This window comes from Corvus kubaryi, unplaced genomic scaffold (assembly GCF_017639235.1).
Source record: "Corvus kubaryi isolate FWS band 111438036 unplaced genomic scaffold, C.kubaryi_AGA036_p1.0 133, whole genome shotgun sequence".
Classification (NCBI taxonomy): Eukaryota; Metazoa; Chordata; class Aves; order Passeriformes; family Corvidae; genus Corvus; species Corvus kubaryi.
This window is the reverse complement of record NW_024580667.1, coordinates 3,087,914-3,115,313: the sequence shown is the minus strand read 5'-3', so window position 1 is coordinate 3,115,313 and position 27,400 is coordinate 3,087,914. Positions and strand designations below refer to the sequence as shown.

General features: G+C 38.1%; 1 protein-coding gene across 15 annotated transcripts in view; it reads left to right on the top strand.

The window, feature by feature from the left end:
- Positions 1-27,400, top strand: part of KDM6A (lysine demethylase 6A) — a 151,896-nt gene that overhangs the window by 17,655 nt on the left and 106,841 nt on the right. For all 15 annotated transcript variants that reach the window (XM_042034348.1, XM_042034447.1, XM_042034403.1 and 12 more), the window contains exon 3: positions 16,746-16,854. In XM_042034348.1, the coding sequence (XP_041890282.1) occupies positions 16,746-16,854 (109 nt within the window). The remainder of the gene's footprint in view (positions 1-16,745; positions 16,855-27,400) is intronic.

The window sequence follows — 27,400 nt, the reverse complement described above, 5'->3', positions numbered from 1 at the left end:
GGTCATGGAGTAGGTGACTGCTGGTGGTTGTGAGTGAGTCCTGGAAATGAAGGAGATGCGAGCTGAGCTTTTTGGGGGAGTTTTGAATGTACAACCCGTAACTCTAGCAGAGTTTTCGGAAGGTTTTTTTTCATTTCAGGAGAATGAAGGGATGTTTGAGAATTGCACAGTATCATTTACCTAATGATGGCTTAGTCACATGTAGTCCTCCTGGAATGTGACTGAGATTGTTGTAGTAAAATAAGGATTATTTCTTTTGTTCTTCCTCTTCGCTGAAGATTCCCTGTTACCAGCACAGAATTTTGGTGTATGCAGTGGACTTTGTTCTATGGTATCTTGTGACCTTCCAGACTGGTCTAGCAAGACTTTTGGAATCAGCAAATGAAGTTCTGCCCATGAGCATAAATTTAACTCTTGACTTCCATGGGTGACACTTTTTTTCAGGTCTGTGATGTGCATGTGCTCTTTGCCACTGTCTGCACCTGAAGCAGAGCTGCTCATGTCACAGTTCCTAGGCTGCTTTCTGGGAAGACCCAGCTCTTCCTTTTTCCCTGCTCGTTTTCCCCCCAATACCCAGTGATCTACCTCCCTACACCAACTTTGAGATTTGCATGTCATTCTTGTCTGGTGCAGCTGCTGGTGATTATGGTGGCTTCAGTGTCCCTGCCTGTAGAAGGCAGTGCTAAATAAATCACAGTGGATTTCTTACGGCACAGAAATAATTCCTCATTTCATCATTGGCAGTCAGGCTCATGACAGTCCTCAAGGGAAAGTGTAATGTAACAGTTCATACTTTTGTGCTTAATACCTTGACTGTAGAGTACAGCTGCCATCGATGCAGCTGGAATACCAACAGCTGCTTTCCAGTGCCCTATGTCATCTTTGTGGGCAGAACTGTGTATTTCCTGTTTTCAGGACATTATTTAGTTGCTCTGAGCCTTCTGGGAGGCCTCACACAAGATTCTGCTTGCTAACAAACTATGTGTTAAATTTTATTGACAAAGGTCTTTTCACTTTATATTTTTATACTTAGCATGTCACTCTGAAAACCTGTTTTGCCAGCCCAGAGCTACAGTTTCTATTTAAAAGGTGTATTTTGTACAGACAAACTGTACAAAAATAGGGATAGTGATATCACTATCAGTAGCTTTCACTGTGATCGCTGGAGACAATGGTGCCTTTCTGATAGTGAAAGCAAGTAGCATCATGAGGACATCAATACTGAAAACAACCCTTTTCAAATTGTAAAACACCACACCAGATCTAGACTTGGGTTGATGAAAATGGATTTTAAATCTACTATTTAATTTTTGAGTCCTGTACAAATATGACAGCAGAATCTGACTGAAATGCTGCATTTTGCTGGATCTGCTGTTGCTTTTGTCATTTGCTTTTGGTCTTGTTGATAATATTTCTGTTTTGGAGAGAAAAATCGTCATTTCTTTACTTCGGAGAATTAAGACTATTTTGAAATAATAGGTGACAATGGCTGCTTGTATGTGTTGAAAAAAAGCAGCAAGTCTGAGTTCAAAGCCTACCAACCAGATAAATGATGCAGCAAAAAGTGAATTATGTGTCTGCTCATCTGAAAGTGGGTGGGGTGACATCTTTGTTAAAAAAAAAAAAAAGGGTTGTGAGCCATTACTTGGAACATACATTAGAGAACTTGGGACTGTAGCTTAGTGTTACAGAACTTTTTAAAATGTGTGACCACGATGATTGCTGAGGGCCTGGCTATCTTGTAGCACGTTGGTGTTATCTGTGGAGGTCAGAGAGCTCATTCTTGGGTGCTGTGCTATGGCAAGCAGTGCGTGTTGGGCATGAGACATCCAAAGATGGTCAAGAAGTGATATCCAGTCTCATTTCTGTTGGGGTTTGGTGGGAGGAGGGTGGTGCTTGTTTGTTTGTTTTGTTGTTTGTTACCTCTTTATTTGCTAACAAAGTTACGAATAACCGTTTATTATTTTTCTTCAAAGCCATTTTCATTTTCTACATGATGTTTTGAAAGCACATCACAGAACGTGTAATGCTGCTGAGATGTGGTCAATATTCTTTTACTCTTTAATTTTTCTTCCCTGTGGAGTTGTTAAACTAAAACTTTTTTTGAAATTTTGTAGAATATTATTTCACAAGAGGGTTTTGAAAAGCGGTAGTCTTTGTGTAAAAGAAAGCTGGTTTGTATGAGGATGGAAAGCTTTGGTTGTTTGTGAAGTGGTACTGATGTACCCACAGTGTTAGTACTTGTTATATTGGAATAATGCTGAAATTAAAGCCAAAATATAGTCTGAAAGACCATAAGAAGTGGGTTTGGTTCTTCAAAAATTTAATATATTTGCTAAAGAATTGCATTCCTTGATTAACTAAAATTTAAAATTGAAATCCTCTAGAGAGACTCCAAGCATTGAATCTCACAAGTATTTATGTTGTTGGAGCTAAGAGAGGTATCAGATACTGTCTGTAGGTTTTGGTTGTGTGGTTATTCTCTTTACTTCAGACAGGAGGCAAACGTGCTTGACAGTAAGGATGTGGTAGTTCAAAATATTAAGGAGTTAATTTTACCTAAAGTTTCTCAAATACTCTTATTCAGAAGTGCCTCAAGGGCATAAGCCCTTTGCTTAAAATTTCAGCTATTTATAATAAGTATTGGTATTGGTCTGTTCTCACTTGAATAGAAATTGTTTCAGGTCTGTAATGTCCTGTGCAGAGTCTTTTGAGTGGGAACACAAAAGAATACATAGGTTTATAGGAGAGGTTGTAGTTGTAGCCTGTCCCTACACATTGCATGTGGCTGTGTCACAGGTACGCGGGTATATGTAATAGCATTGTATCAATGAAAATTGCTGTCTTAAATGTGATACCAAAGAGTACTTAAAAGAACCCTTTTGTCTCTACTGTTTACATTAAATACTGTTCAGGAACCTAATTTTCTGATTCTTCAAATACTTTTTAAATTTTCAGTCTAAAATTATACATGTTTATTTGGCAACGTTGTTGTTAGGCTGAAATAATTCTTCTCTTTTCCTGGTGTTTGTCCTGTTGGTACTTGCAGAAAAGTCATACTAGCTTTTGATTTGCTAAGGTTTGAGATGTTTAGACTTCCTTTTACAAGAGAGACTCTTCTTTCGCCTTATCCCTGCAGTTCTCTTCTAATTTTATTTAATTTCTATCTTTACTGAATGCAGGGAAATTGTATAGAATCTGCTGAGATGATATTACTATTTCTGCTTTTAGAACAGGTTTTTCTCTGTCTCTTCTGCAAGAGCTTAGAAACTGAACTACCAGGAAGCAGATTCAGAACAAGATGGTTCCCTGCAGTTAATCTGTGGAACTGCTGGCTATCCAGTATTGTTAGTGTGAGATGAGTGGACACGGTTTTAGAAAGTGGTGGGGAAAATTAATGGAAGGAAAATCCATCAGGAGCATTCCCTGCCTGTGCCCAGAAAGTTCCTGCACTTAAATTGATGTAGTCTGGAAAAGTATTAGGAAAAAAACACCACTGTATGCTAACCTCTTTCTTTTGCTGCTTTTTCAACAAAGTGAGTTCATGTAAAAGCTGTGCTAATCTTTAATTATTGCTATTTTAGTCCATGTGCTCTTGAAGTAAATACAAAGACAGGTTGCTGCACAGGGCTGACTGCTGGTCTGACTTACTGTCATCTTATTTTAACTTTGCTGGAAATCTGTCCTCTGTTGAGCTCCAGAATCCTGTATGCTTGTTTTCTTCTGCCTTATGCTGGCAGCATATACTCATCTTGGTTTGTTGCATTATAATCTGGTCATTAATGTACATGGGATTTTTTTTTTTAGTAGTTTTAGTAAGCCTGTTGCAGAGTTCAGGATCTTACGTGGCTGTATAATGTTTTACTGCTACGTGTCTCCCAGACTGCCTTTCAAAATCCATCTGAGGGGTGTGGTTTGGAGTTGCAATGGCCTTACCTCATTTACAGTTGATAAACCTAAAATAAGACCATAAATTCAGTCCAAAGGCCAATACCTTATCACGGCAAATTATGGAGATAATTATAGGATGATAGGCTACCCCCAAGAAGTGTAGTTAATATTACAGCAGTTCACCTTTTATGTTGAATTTTGTGCTACTTAGACACTATTAAACACCTGTGAAAATGGATTTTAGGTAGGGGTTTGCCTGACTCAAAAGAAAAACGAAAGCATGTTGAACTGTTGAATGTGAAACAAGTGCAGAAGTCTGACCCAGAGTCTCAAATCTCATGCCATTACTGCACAGAAGGAATAAATTTTGACAAATCTACTCCTGCTGCACATTTTGCAGTGTAAGGGCGCTGTGGAAGCGCTATGGCAGAAAGGAGAACGAAGTTGAGGTTGTGCTCCTTTGAGTCTGCCTGCATCCCCTCATCTGGAAGGCAGGGAAGTAAAAGCAACATGAGCTTCAAACTTTGTTTTAATGTTCCACAAGACTTGGAGTTTTTCAAGTTATCTCACCGCAAAAGAAGTTTGAAACATATTTTCGGCATGCTGGAGTTTGTGGAGAACTTTTCCGTGCACTGGACAGCAGCTCAGGCCTTGCCAGTCAGGAGTTTTTTCCCTGTGAGCTGCGTGCACCTCGTGAGATGCCAGGTCTCCATCTGTGGCCTAAAGACAACATCAAGAAGTATTCTCTTTTGCATGTGCAAGTGTTATTTATGTTTCCAAGCTCAAGCATAAAGGTTATCCCTCCTGTTGCTTGCACAGGACAGGCCACAGGTGGTCCAGAATGATGAAGTTTGCTTTTTTTGTATGTAAGAAGCTGTTACTGCAGAAAGCAATGAAAAAAGAGCCTTTTATACTGCAGTTGACACTTTAAAATAAAGGGTTTAAAAAGATTGACATTTGGGACTGACTTGCATGCTACCCTTCGCCTTTCATGCTTATTTGAAAATGTCTGTAATTTAAATTTGATACATTTTCAACTGTTCTTAAACTTTCTCACCTTTGTATTTTTTCATCCTCCCCAGACATTCCCTGCAGAGGGATAATCACTTGTTCTCTTAGTGACTGGCATGATTGAAATGATTATTACGTGGAGATGGTTTGTGTTGAGTGGGTGATGATGGGAGGCTGTTGAGCAGCCAGGTGGAGTAGGGATGGAATGATAACAGTGGGGAAGGTGCTGTCCTTCAGGGCTTGAGTAAATTGTGATCTGCTTTCCTGTTTTGGCATTGCCCTCTGACAGAAGTTTAATCTCTTACTTGGTGTTCCCTCTCACTCCTTTTCTGTCTGAGCTTTTATTTACCACTTCTCTGGTTGTGCCCAGCGTGCTCTTTAGCACTTAATTCAGTGTCTTGCTCTGCTGTGCTTGATTCAGAGATTCTTGGGTTGCATTGCTGTTTTCCTTATTTCCTTTCTAGGGGAATTGCTTGTTCACGGTGACGCAGTGTTTTGGCAGGGATTTTGCAGTGTATAGTGGGGTGTTTATGTATATTAGTGAAGGCAAATGAAAAGTGTGTGCACCTTTTTCCTCATACATTTTCTAAAGATGATGAATTCGACTCCTTGAGACCAGTACTTGAAAAAATCCAGTCTTCCATGGAAATCAGCTTTTCCTGCATTGTGAAGAGGTCTTGTTAGTTGTGGTTGACACACTGGTGTATTCTGTCAATTCAAAGATCTATGATCTGGCCACTGAGTGCTTTGAAGGTGAATTTATCCTGTAAACAAAGATAGATTACATTAGTGACAATGAAATGGGAGACAGTGATGTGTCCTGTCCATCCAAAACCTTAAAAAGGAAGACAGTCAACATTTTAGTGTTACAGAACTGTCCTTTTAATGGAAACTTCTTAGGGACTTTATGGCCTTGGGTCACAATTTTGATGCGTTTTTTGCAGTATCAAGTTAGTTGCATTTTGGAAACTGTATTGCCTGTAAAACTGTTGAAGTTTATTCTAAGGTTTGGCATTTAGGTGTAATTGAAATTGATGTCTGCCACTGTAAATAATGTCAGAATTGATAGTTCATCTAAAGGCCTGAGTCCTGACAGCTTTAGCTGAAGAGTGAGAACTTAGGAAAACACTTCTCCTTCTGCAGAGTGAATCCTGTGGAGTATGGCATGTTCATCAAAAGAAAAACTTCTGAACAAATTTCTGATGTAGAGAATTCAGTTATTTCTAGCATTATTTCATTTTAAATGCAAACATTACGGTAATGTATTATAAGGGACTCTTCAGAGGTGTTTGTTGTATGAATCACATTCACATCCTGGTTTAAGGAATGGTGCCAGCAGAACTCCTGATGTTCAGTGCTGATCCTTACACCTCTTTTGGGGTACTCTGTCCCGTTTCAAATTTCTGGTGATGGATTTCACACCTCAGTGGGTTTATAAAATGCCTTTTAGAAGTTTGATTGTTGTTCAAGAGATTTTTGGATTTTGTCTCTGCCTCTGAGAGAGCAGCAGTGTTAGTGCTTAGAGATGCTGATTTGGTCACTCTGAAAGGTGTTATGGGTGTAACACAAGGTAAATGCTGGGTTAAAGATCTGAGTTCCATACAGTGGAATCCACATTGTGCAATTTTTTAGTCTACAAATAGACATTTTTAAGAGACAAATGGCCATTAGCTATTTTCTGTTTGGGACTGGTACATGCAATGAACAGTGTAAGATTAGTGAATTGTGTGTAAATTTTAATGAAGTGCGCAAGGTTGACCTTTAGAAATGAGTATGTTCGGGATGTGTATTGCTTTTCCTAAAGTGTAGTGACTCATTTTCAAGGAAGCTTTTTAATAAACTCATAAAATTTTATAGTTAATAATGTTTTGAAGATGAGGAAGCTAGTTTTGGATTTTCATTTATTTTATAATTTTTAACCTTTGCTGTAAAAGTTGAAATATAGTGCAACTTGAACCTTTTTTTTTTTTTTTTTTTAATAATTAAGGTTACATTTTAAAGAGTTAGGTGTGACTGTTTTGAATTGGTGGCTTCTGTTACACAAGTATTGGAGTACTGTGCTTTAAGTAGTCAGGGTATGTGGTGAGTGAAAGGTAGGCCCAACAGAAGGGGATATTGTACTTTTTCCAGTTGGGCATTGTCTAAAAGACTCCTTGCAGATCCTTCTGTTGGAAGGAACATTATCATCATGATGGAATTGAGAACTCATAATTGAGTCAGTATTTGTAGTATTCAACCAAGACAGATGGTGGTGTGGCCAAACTCCTCAGTCAGCATCCACCTCTGATGGATTGCATTTTTCTTTATCCAGCTGTTAGTTTTAAGTCACAAAATCCTCCCTTTTCTACCCAAGGTCATACTGTAGTTGTGGGTGGGGAAAGGATGGCTGGAACAGAGTTCTCTCTGTGTGGGTGGAAGCTTAGTGTCTGTCATTCTGCCTCTGTCCTGCAGAGAGCCATCGCAGTGACTTCTGGCTTAAAAAGTGAGGTTGACTCTGGAATCTGATACCTATGGCACTTGTGATGAGTATGGACAACTCAAATTTAAATCTTTGTCTTAAAAAGAGTGAAGTCTTGAATCCTGATCTTTCTAGATTCAAGTTCTTAGTAGATGGTTTAAATGTGCTGGAGGTTTTTGTGAATTTTTTGTGCATCCTGTTTCTCTCCTATAATAGAACTGGTTTCTGACATGCTGTACTTACCAGAAACTTGATCCTTTGAAGCTGGCTCTGTTTCTAATTCAGTAGTATCCCTGAAAATACATACAAGATACATGGAGAAATGCCATTAAGCTTCATGCATAAGTGTTTTACCACTTGGTATTTTTTAATGTCCATCTGTGTATTGGATGTCAAATTTGATAGGCCTTGGGAAGCATTATTCAAGAAGGAAATCTTACATCCAGCTTCAGGGAAATATTAATGAAAACAGTCTGTGGTGACAACCTGCATGGCTGTTTACCCTGCAGCTCTGGGAGTCTTTAGGATGTTTTGCATGTGGCAATTCACTATCAGGTTTGACTTACCAGAAGACTGTGCTGGCCAGTTCCCAAGCAATGTTTTGAGTGTATTGTCCTTTTACTTGGTGTTCAGTGCACATTATGATGCAAATGCATACTAGTAGCTAAAAAAATTTGGACTTGGACTTCCTAGTGCATAAATGCAAAATCGGAAATCTGTATATCTCCCCCACCTGTTTCTGCCACAGCAGAAATAAGACATTTGTTCTTTCCTGGAATAAGATTCACCAGCTCTGCCGTTCAGAGGTGGTACTGCTCGTTAGTTGTGGACTGTATCCAGAGGACTGTATTCCTCTTATTTCCTCACTGCAATTTCTTTTCATTCAGATTGCCACACGAGAGGGGAAAAGGTGAGGGGTAAGGCTTGGGTGTTTGCTGGCATTAGCAGAGAAGGGTTACAGCTCTTGATAGGAATTACTGTGGTGCTTCTCAAGGTGTTTACTGGGCATAAAGTTCTACAAAACATTTTTCTGTGCAGGCTGGTTTTCATGCACATTTGGTTATGTTCCAGTGTTGCTCATTTTTGTATGTGAGCATAATTGTGTAAGCATAATTAAGCAGCCACAGAGGAGAAAATATGAATGGCTGTGGAAAAAGGAACGCAGTATGTGGAGTGTACCTATATGGGAGATTTCAGTGATGTGATGGAAAATCATTGGGGTGGACCCTTCTGCTGCACCGGCTGTGGTAACTTTGAAAGTACCAGCATTCTGAGACTCCTTGAAATAGTGGTATTTCAGTATTTAAAACCACCTTCATTCCGTTCAGATAGTTTTTTTATCCTTTGTGTCTTAATGTGCCTTTACCAATTCTGTATCTCCTGTGGTGCTGAAAATTCCACACTTCCCACCCTATTAGCATTAGTTCTTACACTTTCTTTATGAAATAGCTCCTGACCCATTTTCACTTCCATTCTTCTAAAATAAATCATCTTTTCCTTGTATTTTCAGACTAAGCTACCAGCAATATTATTTCTGAGTACCAGGCCACCTCTAGTGCTTGAACCCTTTTGGGACTGAAGTTTAGACTGTGCAGATTTAGTAGAGCAATTGGTGGTAGCTTTTAAATATTTTTTAATAGTTGCCTTTCTATATTGCCTTGTATTCAAACAACACAGAAAAATCATTCTGTTTAGTCTAAAACTAGGTATTTTCACAAATATATATTTGTTCTGTCAGTCTTGGTAGACATTGTCTTGTGCATATGTATGTACATTGTTCTCTGTTTAATACCTCTTTTTTTCAAGCTTCTTTATTCTTTGTTTCATTGTCATTCTAATGCTTGGTGCCTGATAGTCGGTGTTACATTTCCAAAGACTGGTGTCCAGATCTAGAGATATTTGCATAAATAAGTTACTCAGATCTTTTTTTCCTTAGGTAAAGCAGGCAGCTATTAATGCAGACTCTGGCTTTAATTGTGGGTGGGTTTCTGTGTTTGTTTGGATTTTTCTGTGTTGATTTTAATTATATTTCCAAAATAATTTATCCAAAGAAAACAAAACCAGCTATTTATTTGTTGTATCATATCTTACTTAACATCTGTCTGAAACTCGGCAGACTCCTAGATAAAACTGGTTTAATGTTTAAAAATAAAAGCTAAGTTTGTCTACCAGTGTTAGCTATCTGAATGTTCTGAAGTATGAAGTATGACATGCCACACCTCATTTGTGATGTTCTGTGTTGGTATAGGTGAGAATTGCTAGAATAAAATCAGATTTAGTGGTCTTAAATTTTAGTGTGTGGTGAACTACTCATGAGCTTGAACAATTGCTAAATTAAGGTGCTGCAATTCTACTTGAAATAGACTTACTGTGGTAAAAATAGCTAAAAAGATGTTCCTATAGTCTCAGATAAAAATAATTTCCAATTTCCTATGAGAAATCTACCACCACTTTGAAAAAAAAAAAAGTTGCTTGTGTTTGTTTGGGTATTTTTAAAAGATTACCTGTAAAGGATTTTGAATGATGCAATTCCATACAAAATTTGCCATACTCCCCTGAGTCACCTGGTTATGAAATATTTTCAGGGGCAGAAGAGAGATGATTCTATTTTCTGATAATTTAGAATTTCTGGAAATGATGTGTGTGTATGTACAAGGACATTGATATTTGTAAGTTTATTTGACTGTATTTAAAAGAAATAACGAGAGGATTGCGTCCTCCAGGTGCACTCAGAATTAATGCATAGTGATTCACCACATAAGCTTAAGTCAACAAATTTTTCATAAAATCCAGTTGGTTATGGACACTGTCAGCTGCAAAGGACTAAGCTTCCTGTATTTTATGTATGTAAACTATTTTTAATATGTAAACTATTGAGTTTGCATCTGTCTGACAGAAAACATTTGTCAAGAATGTCTTATAAGTATTCTGTATTCAGGGAGGCAAGTTGGGTTTTTTTACTCTCCACTAAAATGTCACTTTTCTCCATTTAATCATTGATTTGCATGTATTCTGTTTTGTATTCTGTTTTGCAGTTCTGTGCTTCTTAAGAAGCAATATCCCTCAGTTTTCACTGATAATTGAGTTCATGTTAATTTTCTCTTGTAAGCTTAGGAATCTTGACCTTACTTCTGCAGCCTATTGTGTCATCTCTTCATCTACCATAGACATAATCTGAAAACAAAATCTGTTACCTCTTCAGCATAATCTGGGAGCACGAAAGTCCTAGACTACAGTAGTGGCTTTTAAAGAAAATTCATCTCAGCTGTGACCATCAGGCTGTGTGTGTAGCTCGTGTGTGCAGCTGCTTTTCTTTATTGCCTGCACTATTTATTCTTGTGTCCGGTTTCATGAAGCATTAGTCATGAGAACATAAATTAGCCAAAATCGGTTATACGTTACTTGAGAAATGTTTGAGGAGCATCCGTTTCTGTTGTTCTATACTAATTGTCCCTGAAATGAGAAGGACTTTGATCCTAAGTATTACTAATAGACTAGAATAAATTCACAACATCCCAATATGCCATAGAAATTTTGCAAGAACAAAGCTACAGAAGAGGCCAGCTCATGTTTTTCCTTCTTGAGGCTCGAATGTTTTGGGGTGTGAGCATATTTGTGTCCAGCATGCTGTACTTTTAGTACTCTTACTGAGGCTTCTGGATGGTATAGTCCATACGTGAAATACAAGAAGAGTAAACGTGCTAAATTGAGAGAGAAATTTTATAATGGAATATGAGCATTGCAGAGACAGAGCATATAAAGAAGCTTTGAAAGCTGTAGTGGGAATTGCTATTGAATAAGAAAGTAAAGGAAGTTAAGGATATTGTGCCAATACATAATATGAGAGCCTTCAGTGGAGGTTCTGCTGCATTAATCTAGGTTATCTTCAGTCAAATAAGAATGATATGCTTTTCTCTGCAGAAGTAAATGAGATGTTCTTGTAAATCGTCTACAGCTCAGAAGGTGATGTGTATCCAGGCAGTCATTGATGGGGGGGAAAAATAATTTTAACTTCTGAAGAATTCAGGCTTGTCTGATTTTTCTCTTTGCTTAGCTGAAGGGAGCCCTGTTCACGCTCCCATATCTGCAGAGCAGGAGCTGGAACTTCTCCAGGAGGTTCTCTGGGCGGTAGCTGTTGTCACTGTTGTTAGCAAATCACCTGTGCATTTTGGTCAATTGGGGCATGGAGGAAGGGATGGGAAAAGAAGCCTTTCAGAGCATCCTCAGTGGTACTGATGGAGGGAGAAGGAGCCCAGCACGCACACACACTTGTGCCTTTCTGGTCTGTAGGTGTCCCTCACACTGGCTGGTGGTAGATGTGTGATTCTTGCCTCAGTGACCAGCACTGTGCACGTAGTTACTTTATTTTCCAGATGGATAAAATATGAGCTAATTAACATGCTGTTAATTAGGAACATGCTGTTTCTAACCATTAGTTTACTGTGTATTTTCTTTGTCAAGAGTCTGCTGATGTCTCTCTCTGCTTTTCACCTGGAATCTCTGCTCTCATTACCTGCTCACTAAGCTCGTCCAGTCGGGTCACTGGAGACACAAGAAAAAGAAGCAGCAAATGTTCAGTTTTGTCACCCTCCCCCAGCTTATCTACATATACAATAGTGTTTTCTGTTGTGAAATTGAAGGTTCTGGGAACTTTCTGAAGCTTTGAATTTGTGATTTTACACTATATTGTCTGCATTGAAATCCTGTGTTTTCCTTGAGCAGTTTATTTATTATCCAGTAAAATTCAAATAATTTCTCTCACTGTATGTTACTGCCTGGTTGTTGCCATGTTAACAATTCAGATTGCTGCGTTTTGGTTCCCTGTAGTTGCCCGGGTTTTTTTTTCTATGCTTTAAGTAAAAATTTGCTGACTCAGTGTACTCCTCCATTTTAATATCATTAATATATTAAAGAGTTAATAGTTAATATTTTATCATGTTTTGCCATTTAGCCCTGCTTAGTTTCATCTTGGTCAGTCATGCTTGTCATGATTCAGAAAGGATAACATCACATTATCTTCCTCAAAAACAATTTGAACAAGCTGTATTGATTTTTTTTTTCCCTTCTTTTTAGTACAGTTGTTTAACAGTAGTTTGAGTTTGTGCTGTAAAATGCAAACAATTGCAACCAGTGATAATGGTAAAGTTTTTTTCTTCATAATAATTTAAGTAGAAATAACACTGCACTTCTTGTTTATAAAGCAGAGCTGTAATATTTCAGTGACCCCTGTATACAATATTTAGAATTCTGGCTTTATCTGTTAGATTTATCAGTTAGATTGGTTTGGGTTGGGTGTATTTATTTATTTATTTATTTTATTATGGTATATTCTTGTCTAGGGTCTTTCCTTCAGGAAATGACATCATGTTAATAATAGCCAAAACTGTAATTTACTTTATGGGATTGGTTTTGTTTGGCTTGGGATTGTTAGTTTGGGTTTTTTGTGAGTGTGGGGAAGGAATGGTCTTAAAACAGAGGGAAAAAGTAATCCACTTCCTTATCCATTGGAATGATAAGTAGGGAACACACAAGGGTCTGGTAGGACATTTTAAAGGTGATTCTAGAATTATTTCTTCCTTTTGTGAACAGATTTTGCCAGCTGTTTCTGAGTTGGTAAATACGCTAAGCCTTTTTCTTCACTATACTGTATTTAAAGGTGTCCTAAGAATTGGTAGTTGAATCTGTGCAATCAGGATGTCCCCAGTCATGAACTATGATGTAATAAGAGGGAATTTGTGTGACAATTGCTTATTACTTCAGTTGAAGGTGGCAAACAACATGTATAGTAGTACTTTTTTAGTGTCATATAAGCCAGTTTCTTTTCCTGCAGCCATTCCTGTATTGGTTTCCTGCTTCTGCTCTGGTTGCCTCACTGCGAAGCAGCTGCGGGTGATTATTTTGCCAAGTTCCTAAATTCTTCAGGTTTCCCTTTTATCTTCTCTCAGCCTTGACAAAGGGAAGGAAGTGTACAATGTTGTGTAGCAATCTTCCTTTTCATTTCAGGGTCTTTCTCTTTCTTCTTGTTAATTTGTCAGTACTGGCAGTTCTCAAGGCCGACTCCACTGAATGCAGTTAGAGATCCATACAGTGTGGAGAAATAACAATGCTTAAAAACCTCAGGGGTTTTTAACATCCTTAGAATTCTTAGTGTCTCAGGATAATTTAAATGAGTTGTACAAGTGGTGCCATAGGTGGCCTTTGCAGTTAAAGATCCACTAAAATGAGATCTTCTGATTGTTCCTTCAAAGAAAACATCTACAGATACATGCAATTGTGACCTCCCTTTTATATCCATTCATTCAACAGAGACAAATTCTTACCTGTGCAGAAAAATACTTGTTACTTTCTAAAGGTCTTTGTGAATGGGTCTGATGGGGGAGAAAGTTTTTTGACCAAAACCAGAGTTAGGTCTCTGCCTGGTAAATCTGCCCTGGCTACTGGGAAGAGCAAGAGCCACACAGTGACCAACCTGCTCTTCCTTCAGAGACTCAGGGACTGACTTGGTGTTCCTGCTGAGGAAGTAACGCTTGCTTTTAGTTTCTGTTTCATTTTGTTAGAATGTGCTGGAAGAATTTAAAAAATTCGTTCGAGGCAGCATTTCCAAGTTAAAGTTTGCATAAATATGAGTGTGTTGCTGATTATGTTGCAAACTGGTTAGAGGTCAGCGGAGGGGGTTTGCTTTAATGGTGTAATTGAATTGCTCTTACAGGAACAGATAACTTACAGTTAGCTGTGGCTGGAAAGGGAAGTTCTGGTGTCTTAGGCCTTGCCTTGTGCTGGCATTGGTGAGATGGCTTAGCAGTAGCTTCAGTTTGTGTTCTAACATAAAGGGAAAATCCGCCTTGTTGCAAATTGGTCTGAGCTGTGTGAAAGGCTAGGGCACAGGTTTTTACATCTCTACTGCAGACAGTGCTTCAGATATGTGTGATACGTCATTTAATGAGCATTTACTTAAAAAGGAGCTGGGGGAATGTTGTGGGTCTCCAAACACTTAAATGTTAAAGTGCGTGTGATTTACAATTTCCCTGAACATCTGTACAGAAAAATCCTGTTCCATTTGTTCATAAAGTCAAGTTCTCTTTAAACACCGAATAGACTAATGTAGCCCCATTCAGGAAATAAACTACCCTAGCTTCCTCTCCAGTATTTATTGTAAGCTACCTGTTGTGGTGTCAGTTTCTGTATGCTCTGAATTGCAGAAGACAGAATACCAATTTAAGAAAATATCCAAATATGACTGTTTTCTTCAGCAGCTGCAGCAGGTATTGCAAATCATCAGAAAAAGGGAAACCTATCTGCAAATCAACCCGTGACAGTAGTGTTAGGATATTTTGGATATAATGTTAAGATATTTAGGATGTAACATTAAGAATTTTGTTATGATTTGTACAAATCAAGAGATGAGACCAAAAAGTGGAGAGAAGAAGCCTGGTGCCAAAACCAAGATTCTGCACTAGGATATTTGCAGATGGGTTCAGCTGGGGAGCCTGATGTTACAGTCAGTACATAACACGAGTAGTGATCCTAAGGAATTTACTTTAGACTTGTGTGCTTTGCTTCTGATTTTAGGGATAATATTCTTTAGATGGAGAGTTGACTGACTGCAAGAGGTGTTCCTAGTGTTGGGAATAAAATTAAAGGAGTAGTAGCTTTGATCCATGATGAACAGAATTGCAGTCCTTCCCGTGCAGTTTGCTAGGGCAAAGCTTGCAGCATGAAGGAAAAGTTCTGCAGCAAATCTTTGAGGTAGAGGCAAATACACATCTAAATTTGGTATCTTCAGAACACAGTCAAACAGCTACAGTTTGAAATATGTACTTTAGATTTATGTAAACATATTTTTATGTTTTACTAAATCGTTTTAATACCACGTGTACACCCACAGTTCTGTAGCAGCATAGCTTTGTTTTTATTTGTCGGAACTTTGCCTCAGAAAACAGCCATAAAATAAGGCTTTTCTGAGTTTGGATGTAGGTGAAAGTATGTGATACACCTGAGTCTTGGGATACAAACTGAGACCCACTCAACAGATTAGATCAGTAATTGGGTTCTCCACAGATGTTTTAACTATTTCCTAACATTTCCTCATTTTATTTTTAGCATCTCTCATTTTGATGATTAATAAAAGTGTACCCAAAGTAAGTTATAAATATGGGCAAGGCTACTGATTTAATATTCAGCTTGATTTCCCCCCCTCTTTTGAATCTCTAAAGTTTTACATTATTATTCAGTTTTTATAGAATCTCCTAAGAAAGCTCCTCGTTTCACGGAATCACAGAATATGCTGAGTTGGAAGGGACCCATGGTCCAAATTTGATTACTGTCATGTAATAAAACCAAGGAGTTCCTAATTGCAACCAGATTTGAAACATAGACCATAAAATGGTGCAAATCATGGACCAGCTGGAATTAGAATTTGTTGGAACTCTGTCTGGCTTTTGAGAATCGTGCTGATGCAGAGGACCTTTCCTCCCATTTAAGTTTGTTAAACTGCTTCAGTTCAATGGCTAGTATGTTCAGAAAGTTGGGAAGTGATTTTATTTATTTACTCACTCATTCCCAAAGTGTAAACAGGGTCAGGAGGTAAATAGGATCATGAGTTAAGGATGTAGTATGTTAAAGATCATGGCAATTATGGTGAATAGAAGCTGTCAGTTCAGTTTGTTAAAAATGTGTTGTTCAGAGCACAGAACATTCTTTGTTTTCATTCATTTTAAGTGTGTGTCACTTTAAAACTGGGGCAACCTCTCTCAAACTAAAATTAATTTCTGATTGCATTTACATTTCTGACTTTGGCTTTTCTTAGTCTGCAGTAGAAGGTAGTAAATTATTTTACAACATGACAGAGATGTGGAAAGAATCAGATCTTGGGAAACACATATGAAGATATGTAAATTGCATAAGGTAGCGTGTTGAGGTCGTGTTCTTTGGTTTAGCAAAAATGAGTGCAGTAACTGTTAAATGAAAAATGAATTCTTTAGGGGAAAAAACAACACAACGAGAATAAAATCAGAGAGGTTTCTTTCTTGCCGATTGGAAAGAATAAAATGAATCCTTTTATATTTCATTGATTTTTAAATTAAAAATTGTCATGTAAGTTAGAGGTTTGTTTTGTGTTGGGGAAATCGAATGTCCACAGATAAACCAGAGGAAATTTCTATTGTTCAGTTGTTGTCAATTTGCATTAGAATCAGTGAGCTTCCAAATCTGTTCTGTCTTAAATATTACTTTTCTTTTCTTTTGAAAAGTGATGCTGACTTTGTTATCGAGAGTGTTTGTAGACCTCTTGTCTTGCAAGCTAATGATACTTCATTATTTCTCAGAAAATGTGTTATTTGCTTTAGTAAAATACAGAATTTTGAAAACCTTTATTTCTTTTTCCCAGGCTGTTCGCTGCTATGAATCGCTAATTTTGAAAGCTGAAGGAAAGGTCGAGTCTGATTTCTTTTGTCAGTTAGGTCACTTCAACCTCTTATTGGAAGATTATCCAAAAGGTAAAAATTTTTATTTCTTTTATTTGATAAATGTCTTTGGGGGATTGTTCTTTGGTGTAGGTGACACAACAGAATGAAAAACATTGGGCTAAGTCACTGTTTACTTGGTTTGTACTGCCTTTCAGAGCCCATAAAAGAATTGAGAGTGGAGATGTCTTTACAAAAACAACTGTACTCTTACTTCTTGTTCTTTTTTTTTTTTTTTTTAATGAAAAAAACCAAACCAAAATTTTTCTGGTTCTGGTGTGAATATGAAGTTGGCTGGCAGGCCCAGTGTCTGATGGCTGCCTTCCTTTCAGTGATTGTGGGATGTGGGTGAGAGCTGGGTAGAACAGGTCAGAATATTTACTTTTTTTCCCATGGGATGTCTTTTTTCATTGTTGTTGCTTTTTAGTTTTAACATGAATGCAGTTCTGTTTGTGTAGAGAAATAAACAACACTCCCACCCTCAAAATGTGTACTCCCACCCCACGCCTTTTTCCAAACACACAAAGATACTGGATTACAATTTCCTTGGGATGCAGAAACAGGGAGATGAGTTATAACTGAGAGTAGTTCCAGAAGCACTGCTTGGTGACTCAGGCTGGCTGTGGGCTGTTTCATAGCAGTTTGTCTGTGGGTCCACTGGTTCTGTGTCTGACATTAAACAGTGTGAGTTTGGGTTCCTGGGACCTTCATTTCTAAAGTGAAAAACATGTAGATTTGATACTGCTTAGGAGGAATTTGCAGGTATCTAAATTCAGTCTCTAAATTCAGAAGGGTTTGGATGATGGAGGCATCTGTCTTGTACCTCATCCCATCCAATTAGTTTGATATAACCACTGGTGTTTCCAAATCCAGAGACATGGGAAAAGCTGCAGGGAACACAGTGGTATGCTGCCTCTAAAATTTAGTGAAGAATAGTCTGATCCTGTGTTTTTATTTTAAGAGAATTCTGCCACCTGCTCTGCAGAAAAACTTAAACCACTGTTTCTGATACACCTAATAAAACCAGGTATGAGTGATGTGTGTGCAGTATGACTTTCTAGATATATTTTACTTAGCAAAACCAGCCCAGGATTATGGACTGAACTGTATTAACTCTTCTTTTGAGTTGATAACAGTTAAGAGTGACAGGACCAGGTGTTGCTGTGGATCAGAGGCAGGGTTTACTGATGGGGCATCTGCTTGCTATTGTACGTAGTTTTAAAAACAAGCATAAAAAATCCAAATGATGGTTGAAAATATCAGTTCTCCAAAACTGTAAAAGGGCATTAGCACAACAATGTGAGAAGAAACATTTAGCCATTAAAAATCTGAATTAAAGTACTTAATGCTTTCTCGGATGCTATTTAATGTCACATCTCAGTCGTACAAGAAGCCTCAAGAAGACAAAAAGCTTCGTTAGTTACGGAGTATTAAAAACAAAAGATGTATCTGTATTTTCAAAGTATAGTAGTAATTAAAAATACTGGAGGAATTTTAGTTGATGTAAAAAGGGAGGTTAAAGGGTTTTTTTTTTTATTAACTGAGGGACATATGTTCCTGTTAACTACAGTTTTTGAACTCGAGTACCAAAGACTGTAAAACTACTACCCTCAATGCAGAAAGTCATAGGTGTTCTATAACTAATTTACTGATGTTATTTGAAAGAAGTAGAATGCTTGTGTTCCATTATAAAGTAAAAATAAATTTCATTACGTGATACAAATTTTGTTACTTAAATTATCATACATTCTAATTGCATTACAGTTAAATTTTACATGATTTAGAACAGAAAAGTAAAGGGAGTTCAGAATGTTTTGATGTCATTAATGTGTATTTTACCCAGTTTTTAAGTCCTGAAGCTCCACAAGTATAAAATGCTGAAGGAGCGCGATCTTCAGAACCATAAATCTGTGTAGTCTGAAGTTAGTCATGGACAAAGTTATGGAGAAGTCAGGGTGTTTAATGAATTGGATATAATTAATAAAATATCACAAGATAGCAGCATGTATGATGCTCCATGATTTTTTTCCTTGGAAGCTTGTTACTTGATTAAATAGCCTCAATAAATGTGTACACCTTTGTATATAATGCATATATGAAGTGTCTTTTATAAAGGCAGAAGTGGTAATTCCTTTGTTTAAAAATGCTTGCAATGAAGTTTGTGCAGAGCAGAACTGGGATCAGTGGTCAAGATGAAGCAATGCTGGTATGATAGAGATCTGGGTTTCATGTTGGTAGTTTCTTCTCTTTAGATCTGTCTCATTTTTTCACAGACACATTGGCAGTGAAGGATCATGCACCTGGGTGCATTTGTTGTGCGTTACTATTTTTATGTAGCTAATACCTTCTTCTGAACACAATAAAAATGACTGTAGGTCATTTCTTTGTGAGAATTAGGATGCATACACCATAAGAGGAACCTTGAGAAAAAGTCATGATGGGTTGCATCATTGAAACTCACATTATTGGTGCTAATCCTGCCCTTGCTGCATATACTCACAGGGTATCAGTGAGGGACAGGCTACCTTTGAATGTGCAGTAAGCTGATGTCTATATAACTTTGGTTTTTTTTAATGAAACCTGTTAAATCTTGTAATTTCGCTTGAAGTGCATTATATTTTCTGTCACTTGCAGCCGCAGAATTCCAAAATCAATATGCTTTTATTTTTCTTCCTTAAAAGGACGTATTTATCTCCAAGAAAAGTTTTTAGTTCAGAAATTGCTGGGTGAGGTTCTTTCTTCTCAGTATTATACCTGAGCTTAGATGGGAGTATCAGTGCTGCTGCTAGCCTTTAAAAGACCTGAAGCTGCTCTGCAGGTTGCAATTTTCCCAAAATGCAGTAAGTTTGATTTGCTGTTGATAGCTAAAGGGTCTTCTCTGCAGCCATGGAATGGAGTTGTGTTATCAGCACACTTCTGCTGTTAGGAGAAGGTCCTACGCAAGGGATCAGCCTTTTTACAGATTTTGAATCCAGTGGGACACTGACTTATATTCAGATACCACCAAGATTGCAGATGGGTTGGTTTCAGCTTAGCATGTATGTTCAGGGTGGGTTCTGTGCTCAGCTTTCATTGTCTTGATTGTGACTGGTCAGAATTTGCCTTCAGGATTTCCCAAAATGGGAACATTGACTCCTCCTAGTGAAAACTATTTCATTTCCTCAGTACCATTTTCTTAACTCTTTTCTGATTCTTCCTCCTTTCTTTTTTGATAAGGCAGCTATTCCTCAGCTATTGGATTGTTTTGGAGGTTCCCAAACCTTTTGTTCCCTGGGTGTGCCCCGAGTGGCACCCCCTTGTTTGTGGGTTGCTTTGTGCTGGCGCAGCTGAGCCTGCAGCTGTGTGGGGAACTGATCCAACTGCAAAATAACCCGGCACAAAAATGCAGTGCAGTTGCCCCAGAATGTGAAACCTCAGCCTCGGGTTTTGCTGGAGGAGTTTGATGGGTTGTCATGGGGGCCTTTGGATTCTGGGAGCATTCTGAATCCAGCTAGGACTCCCTGGTGTGAACCTGTGAATTTTGTTTGCTTCTGAATTCCTTGGGACAGATGGGTTTTATACCAAATTATTGTGCTCTGGTCTTGAAGGAAACAGATGCTCCATTGGTAGTTGGAGATTATTTTTTATTTCATGACTGGTTTCCATAAGCAGTACGGAGTGCAGATAGTGATGTTTTAAGGTTTGGATTCTAGTTGACTTGAGTTCTAATTGACTGCTGTTTAATGAGCTCGTGGATTGACATCATCTGTGTTTTCCTTAGGGATCTTTATTTTGCAGAAGGGTCACATGCATTGACCGTGTTCAGTTTGTGACTTGGAGGACAGCTCACAGTGGCACAAATGAAGATGTGCTTTAATCATTTGTCTCCTTGAAGTGCTGTTCTCTAAGCAAAATTCCTGGAAGTAGAAAATGCAGTTAATGAATGAATGATTTGAGAAAAACATGCAATTATTTGTGCCACAGTTACTAAAACACAATAATGCAATCAAATAATTCTTACTGTTGTACTCAAGTGGTAGTCTCAGTTTTAAATGTTCTGTGTCAGAACAGTTTTAGCAGTACTTACTTTGATTATAGATAGTGACTGCTTTATCATAAACACTAATACAAAAACATTTTAAGTCATTTATGAGATAGTGTTTGTTAGTTCAGGGGCATTTTTTTAGCAATTGTTAAGCTAAAATTTAAAACAATACTGAAAAGAAATACAGAATGTTTATTGAGCAGCTCTTTCATTATGATGCAACCTAAACCCAAAATTTAAACTGGTTTTGACTGTTCTTTTGTAAAGTTGTTTGGTTGCGGGAAACTCCCAAATTCAACAATGTATATGTGTTGCTTTTTACTTAGAATTCCAGCTTTGCAGGGAATTTCTCTGTGGTGGTTAACGTCTTTCAGGAATTTGAAAGGAAGTATTGTCAGTGGGAAGCATTTTCATGTGCTGTGCTCTGAGGTGCAGGGTAGTAAGAATAATTTTATAAAATACAAGGGAAAATTTCCCAGCGTGGACAGGATTGTGCCGATTCCTGCCAGGCTGTCTTGTCCTACTGATGAGTCCTGGAGAACTAGAATAAATTAAATAGCTTGAATGAGTCAAGGAAGAAATGACTGTGTTTCAAATAAATGAGATATTTAGGTTTAAGGTTTTTTATTTTGTTGTTTGTAACTGGTAATAACTGGTAGAATTTGAGTTGCTTCTATTTAGAGCTGTTTAACAGAATCCTGAAGATGAGATAAATATTGGGTGATTTAATTTCAGGTGGTTTAAACCATTATGTGAAATTTCTGTAGAAAGAAGGGAGCTTAGAACTTTAAAATGTTATTTATAAATTGTGTGCATGTGGAGTAGGGGTTAGCAGTAGACAGTTCTATTATAACATATACCTGGGCCATGTTTTTGACTGATTTTCTGAAAATTTTCACTTTGGACAGTGTTCTAAATAAACAATTGTTTAGTGGAATATGCTCTTGGAAGGATTTTTGAGCTTGATGAGAATCCATTTGGTTTCTTCACTGATTCTCAATATTTTAAGATCTTCATAGAGTTCAACGTGTACAGGATTTCTATAACTAAACGTCTTGTCAAACTCTTGTATATCTTTCACATTTAATACTTTATGGGACAGTGGGCTTCACACCACTTTGCTGCTGCATTGTATTTCCAGATGAGGATGTGGAATTTTTAATAGAATTTCTTAGAGGACTATTTGATGATTTTTCTTTCTTAAATGTATGCCTGTGTTGCTTTTGTGTGTCAGTCTTCATTCTGTGTTAAAAGGAAGACATGCTTCAGGCTTCTTTGATTGTCTCTTTGGTACTTTCAGTACAAATCTCTGGAGGAAACAGAGAGCAGCATCTGCCTGAGGCCTTAAAACAGAAGACCTGAGTGGCATTTTGCTAGTTTCACTTCCATGACATTTTTTTTGTTATTACAGAATCGTAGAATCATGGAAGTTGGAGAAGGCCTTTAAGATCACCCAGTCCAACCATTACCATAGCACTGCCAAGGCCACCACTGCACCGTGTCCCCCTGCATCACATCTACACGTCTTTTAAATACTTCCAGGAATGGTGACTTCACCATTTCCCTGGGCAGCCTGTGCTGATGTCTGACAACGCTGTCATGAAGAAAATATTCCAAATACCCAATCTGTACCTCCCCTGGTGCAGCTTGAGGCCACTTTGTCTTGTCCTGTCAAGACTTGTTACTTGGAAGTAGAGACCGATCAACACCCACCCGGGGGACAGCCTCCTTCCAGGTGGTTTGTAGAAGGCAGTGAGGTCCCCAAGCGCCTTTTTTTCCAGGCTAAACACCCCCAGTTCCCTCAGGTGCTCCTCATCAGATCTGTGCTCCAGATCCTTCCCCAGCTCTGTTGTCCATCTCTGAACACGCTCCAGCATCTCAATGTCCTGCTTGTCGTGAGGGGCCCCAAACTGGCACAGGTTTCAAAGTGTGGCCTCACCAGTGCCCAGTACAGGAGGACAGTCACAGCCCTGGTCCTGCTGGCCACAGTATTGCTGATACAAGCCAGGTGGCATTTGCCTTCCTGCCCCCCTGGGCACACTTGGCTCATGTTCATCCAGCTGGTGACCAGCACTCCAGAGCCTTTTCCGCCAGTCACTTTCCAGCCCCCCCTTCCCCCAGCCTGGTGGGGGGGTTGTTGTGACCCAAGTGCAGGACCTGGCGCTTGGACTTTGGAACCTCAGCCCTCGTTGCCCTTGTCCAGGTTGTGACAAACAGGAGTGACCCCCAGATTGAGCTCTGGGGAACACCCCTGGTGACCGGCCACAAGCTGGATGTAATTCCATTTCCCACCACTCTCTGAGCCTGGGCATCCAGCCGGTGTTTACCCAGCAAAGTCAATTCTATTGGCTCAACCTTGGAATTTTCTCACCTTTTGATGTCTTTCATTTTATGGCAGAGCACTTTTCATCTTACTGGGTTAAAACACCATGGTGGGTAAAACCTGCACTATATATGAGTTGTTTCTGCAACCTGCATATATCTCTTAGGTGTTTAATGAAGATTTATTTTTTTCCTGGAAGCAGTCAGATTTAAATCAGCAGATGTGCTCTTTCCAGGCTTCCCTTGCGCAGTTCTTCAGCTAATTTTCTATTTTACTATTAGTTTCACATCAGCTAAGCACTAAGAAATATTAGTGCTTGTTTAAAAATTAAATTAAAAATAATTGTGTTTAAGAAAACACATACTGACTTACACAGAACAATATGGAACTTTGGTTTGTATTAAAGTTTTCTTTTCAGGGTATGTCATCAAATTAATGCTTACTGTTTCTAAGTTCAGCAAGCCAAAAATTTGTGTTAGTCACATTTAGCCTTGCAAGGTGCCACTAGATGGTGTTAGTATGTAGTTCACTTTCTTCTTGCTCAATCACTAAAATATTCAAACTGCTCCATGTTTGCATCACTTTCGAAGGCCTGTAAGTTTTAAGGTTAGAGTCGATCATAAAAGCCATCCTCTGTAACTGCATGATTTGTGATGAAATGTGCTAAAGATGACAAGTGGGTGGTTGTCACTCGGTCTAGACATTTTTCCTCCCCATTGTCACCTTGCTTGTTTGTTTAGGTCACGTGTTTAGATTCTGAATACAAAGAAAGATTGTCTTACCTTACTACTGAAACAATTAAGTTTTGCCACTATCTTATGAAACTAAGTAGATTAAAAAAAAAAAAAAATCCTGAAACCACATATGTGATAATTATGTCAGATTTGGGTTTTATTCTCTATATGATATGAAGAAATCTTAAACAAAGGGAAATAAGGAGTAAGTATCATCCATGTCCTGATTCCGACATGTCCCTTGATCCTGTGAAAGTAGGAGAGGAAGGCAGACTCTTAGGGGGCACATTATAAAGGCTGTCAGGGTTAAAGTAAGCATTCATATTACAAAGTGGGTAGTTCTGGGTGACTGAAAAAAGAGGAAACCAGTGGACTCCAGAGTGTGAACTCATTGAGGGTCATCTCTGCACGAGGTGCCTGAGGATTACAGACAGATTCTGAAGCGAGCCTGAGCTGAGGAGGATTCTTACTGTTCAATGGTTGCAATTCTTTTAGAAAAGCGGTGTTTTGCTTTTCAAGTAATTTTCAGAGCTATTTCAGGCAAACATTTTATTTTCATCGAGCAATATAGCCGATGGTGATTGATTTGAAAAGCCATGTATAGCTTTGGGGTATACATGTCCCCTCCTCTGGGGAGGACAGTAAATGCTGCATCTGCCACTCTCACAGGGGTTTCAAGAACGTGATCACAAGGGTTACCTGTTAGGAAAATAATATACATGGCCAGGTTTTGGAGAGAGGTGTTCATAGCAAGAGTGTAAACTGATACAGTAAGAAATGGAATAATGGACAGAAGGATGGAAATAGGTAACTGAATACTTCTTTCAGTACTTCTCGAGTCTCTTGTCCAGTATTGTTTTAGAATGTGGTTTTAGGAGTTTTCTGTGGTTGACTACAAAATGTAGTTGATGGTGAAGCAAGAGGCATTGTCCTGCTGTTGACACTCAGTCCTGTTCTTTGAGTCTAAACTTGCATTTTCTGGATGCTCATGAGTGTTTCACATGCAAGGAAAAAAGAAGTTTTTATGTCCTTAATTGTCTTTGTACAATTCCATATGTGTAAGAATTTCAGTGGCAAACTTGCAGATTGAAAAAGCTCAATAGTAAGTTCCTAATCAAAAGATTGTCTGCAGAATCCTGCTGTGCCTAAGAGTGATTTCAGAGCACTCATTTCACAATGTTCAAAAAGGACATCATAACTAAAATGGGGTAATTCACTTGTATCTGTAAAAATGAGAGTTGACCCTATGTTGAAAGAGGGGCAGTAGTTGATAGAATCTTTTTGTGACAAAAATTGTCTCACTTTGGAATGACCAGTCCAGGATGAAAAGTAAAGGTGCAAAATGATATTGCAGCCTTTAGTGTTGGGATTTTTTTGTTGTTGTTGTTCATTTTTGTTTGTTCTTGGTTTGGTTGTTTTGTTTTTTTTTTTTAATACTGCTAATGTACTGTATGACCCAAGTAACTGGGATTTTTTTTCTTTTTAATAAGCCGGGGAGTATCATCCTGCAGTTAGAATCATAACACTGATAAAGCACACCCTGTGTTACAGATAGGGACTTGTGTAAAATTCTTGAGTCTCTGCAGATTCAGTTGCTCTTTTTTTCTTATTTTAAAATAAAGTTTGCATTTTGAGGGATTTATACTTACTTCCTCTAGATACAAAGTTAATTTAAGGCAGAAGTTGCTAGTAGTTTCACAGTACACATTTTAGATAAGGTACTAATATCTACACCATAGAATTTAGGATGAAATCTACTTATTGGTGACTCACTCAGGGACTGTGAAATATGGTAGGGTTCAAAATTTATGGTTCATGTTTTGCTTTACAGCTAGGTTGGTTCAGTTTTTAAAAAATCTTGCTTTCATAATTTGATTTCTGGCATCTTATATGCAAGATTCTTCTTAGGGATATGCTTGATTAGGGATGTTTCATGTGGGCTCTGGCAAAGAACCCAATTTTCTTTAATCCTTTTTTTCTGTTTTTCCGTTCTTTTAATCCTTTTTAGCAGAACTTGAGTGCTCGTGGAGCACATGTTTAATGTAGGTGTTTAATGTCGTTGTAAAAAGGGCTGAAATCGGGTTTCACAGGTAACTTACTGTAAGTTGGGCACTTGATAATACTGAACTTGTGCATAGTAACACTTTTTAGTTGTCTGGCTTACCTGAGGAGGAAAGGGACATTTAGCTCTGGTTTAAGGGAACCCTCCATGTTTCATCTCTACGTGTTTTCAGCAGAACACGGGGAATTTTAGCATTTTATCTGCAAGAGGTAGAAAAAGGATGCTGTTACCTAGAACAGGCTATATCCCTGGGGGTTTCTGAACCCACAAGAAAGATTGGGCACTGAGGACACTGAGGAAGACTGAAGTGTCCTCTTTCTTCCTCTGAAGAGTAACGTGGCTCCTTAGAGCAGAGGCCTTATCTTCTTACCATGTAAACACAAATAGGCTTCAGCAGTCCATGCTTCCCATGTGCTTGCTTTTAATTGTAACTGGGCTTGGCACATTGAAGCAATCACTTCAGCTGTTCCTGTGGGAAGTTGCTAAACTTTATTGAAGAATGGAAGAGTTGGAAAAGAAAATCATAGCCAAACATCCTTTTTCATAAAGGAAAACTGGTGGAATATCATGGAGCAAAGACTCCATTCTGTAATAACTTCCCTATGTTAAAAGGATGTGTTAGAATTTTTCAGGGCAAGTTTATTCTTGCTTTCTTTTTTCCTGTTCTTTCTTTTTAAGGTCTTCTGTTTATTTATGTATTTTTTTAATACTGTTGACATTGTATAAACTTATTAGCAGTGCCTTAACTGCTACAGGGAAGCATGTTCCACCTCTCCTTTTTAATGAATATGCTCATGTGGGTACTTCCTATATTTTTTAACAGCTACAGTGAAAATGTTCTCCCTTTTACTTTCTTCATATAAATTTTCAGCATTTTATTTAATGTTCCTTTCATCTTTTTATCCATATCCGCTGTATAATTGACTGCAGTAGTTCCTTTTTTAAAAAAAATAATAGTTTACAAGAAGTTCTCAGTTTCTTATATCTTGCATAATATGGTACTGTTGACCTGAGTATTTGAAATGCACTTTAACCCTTAAAATTGGGATAGGTATTGCTTGAGTAAAAAGAAAAAAAATCCTTTTATTTAAGTGTGATGTGATGCATTACAAAACTTCCATAGTGCGTGTGCATGTTCCTGTTGGGGAAAGCAAAGTCATTACCATGTTCAGAAGATAACTTTTCAACAAAAAGGAATCATTATTATTGATACCTGGGAAAAGTTGGATCTAGAAGGACTTGGGGGGGGGAGTAGGAGGTTATTTTGTGTTATTGTGAGCATCTTTTAAAACATAATTACAGAATGTGACTAAAATATGCTTAGTTTTAATATTCTTCAGTTTAAATTGTTAGACTGAAGTCATATCCTTCAGTTTGTTTCAGGGTTTTTGGGGGGGGGGGGTGGAGAAGGAAGTGTATTCTTTATTGTGAAAGAC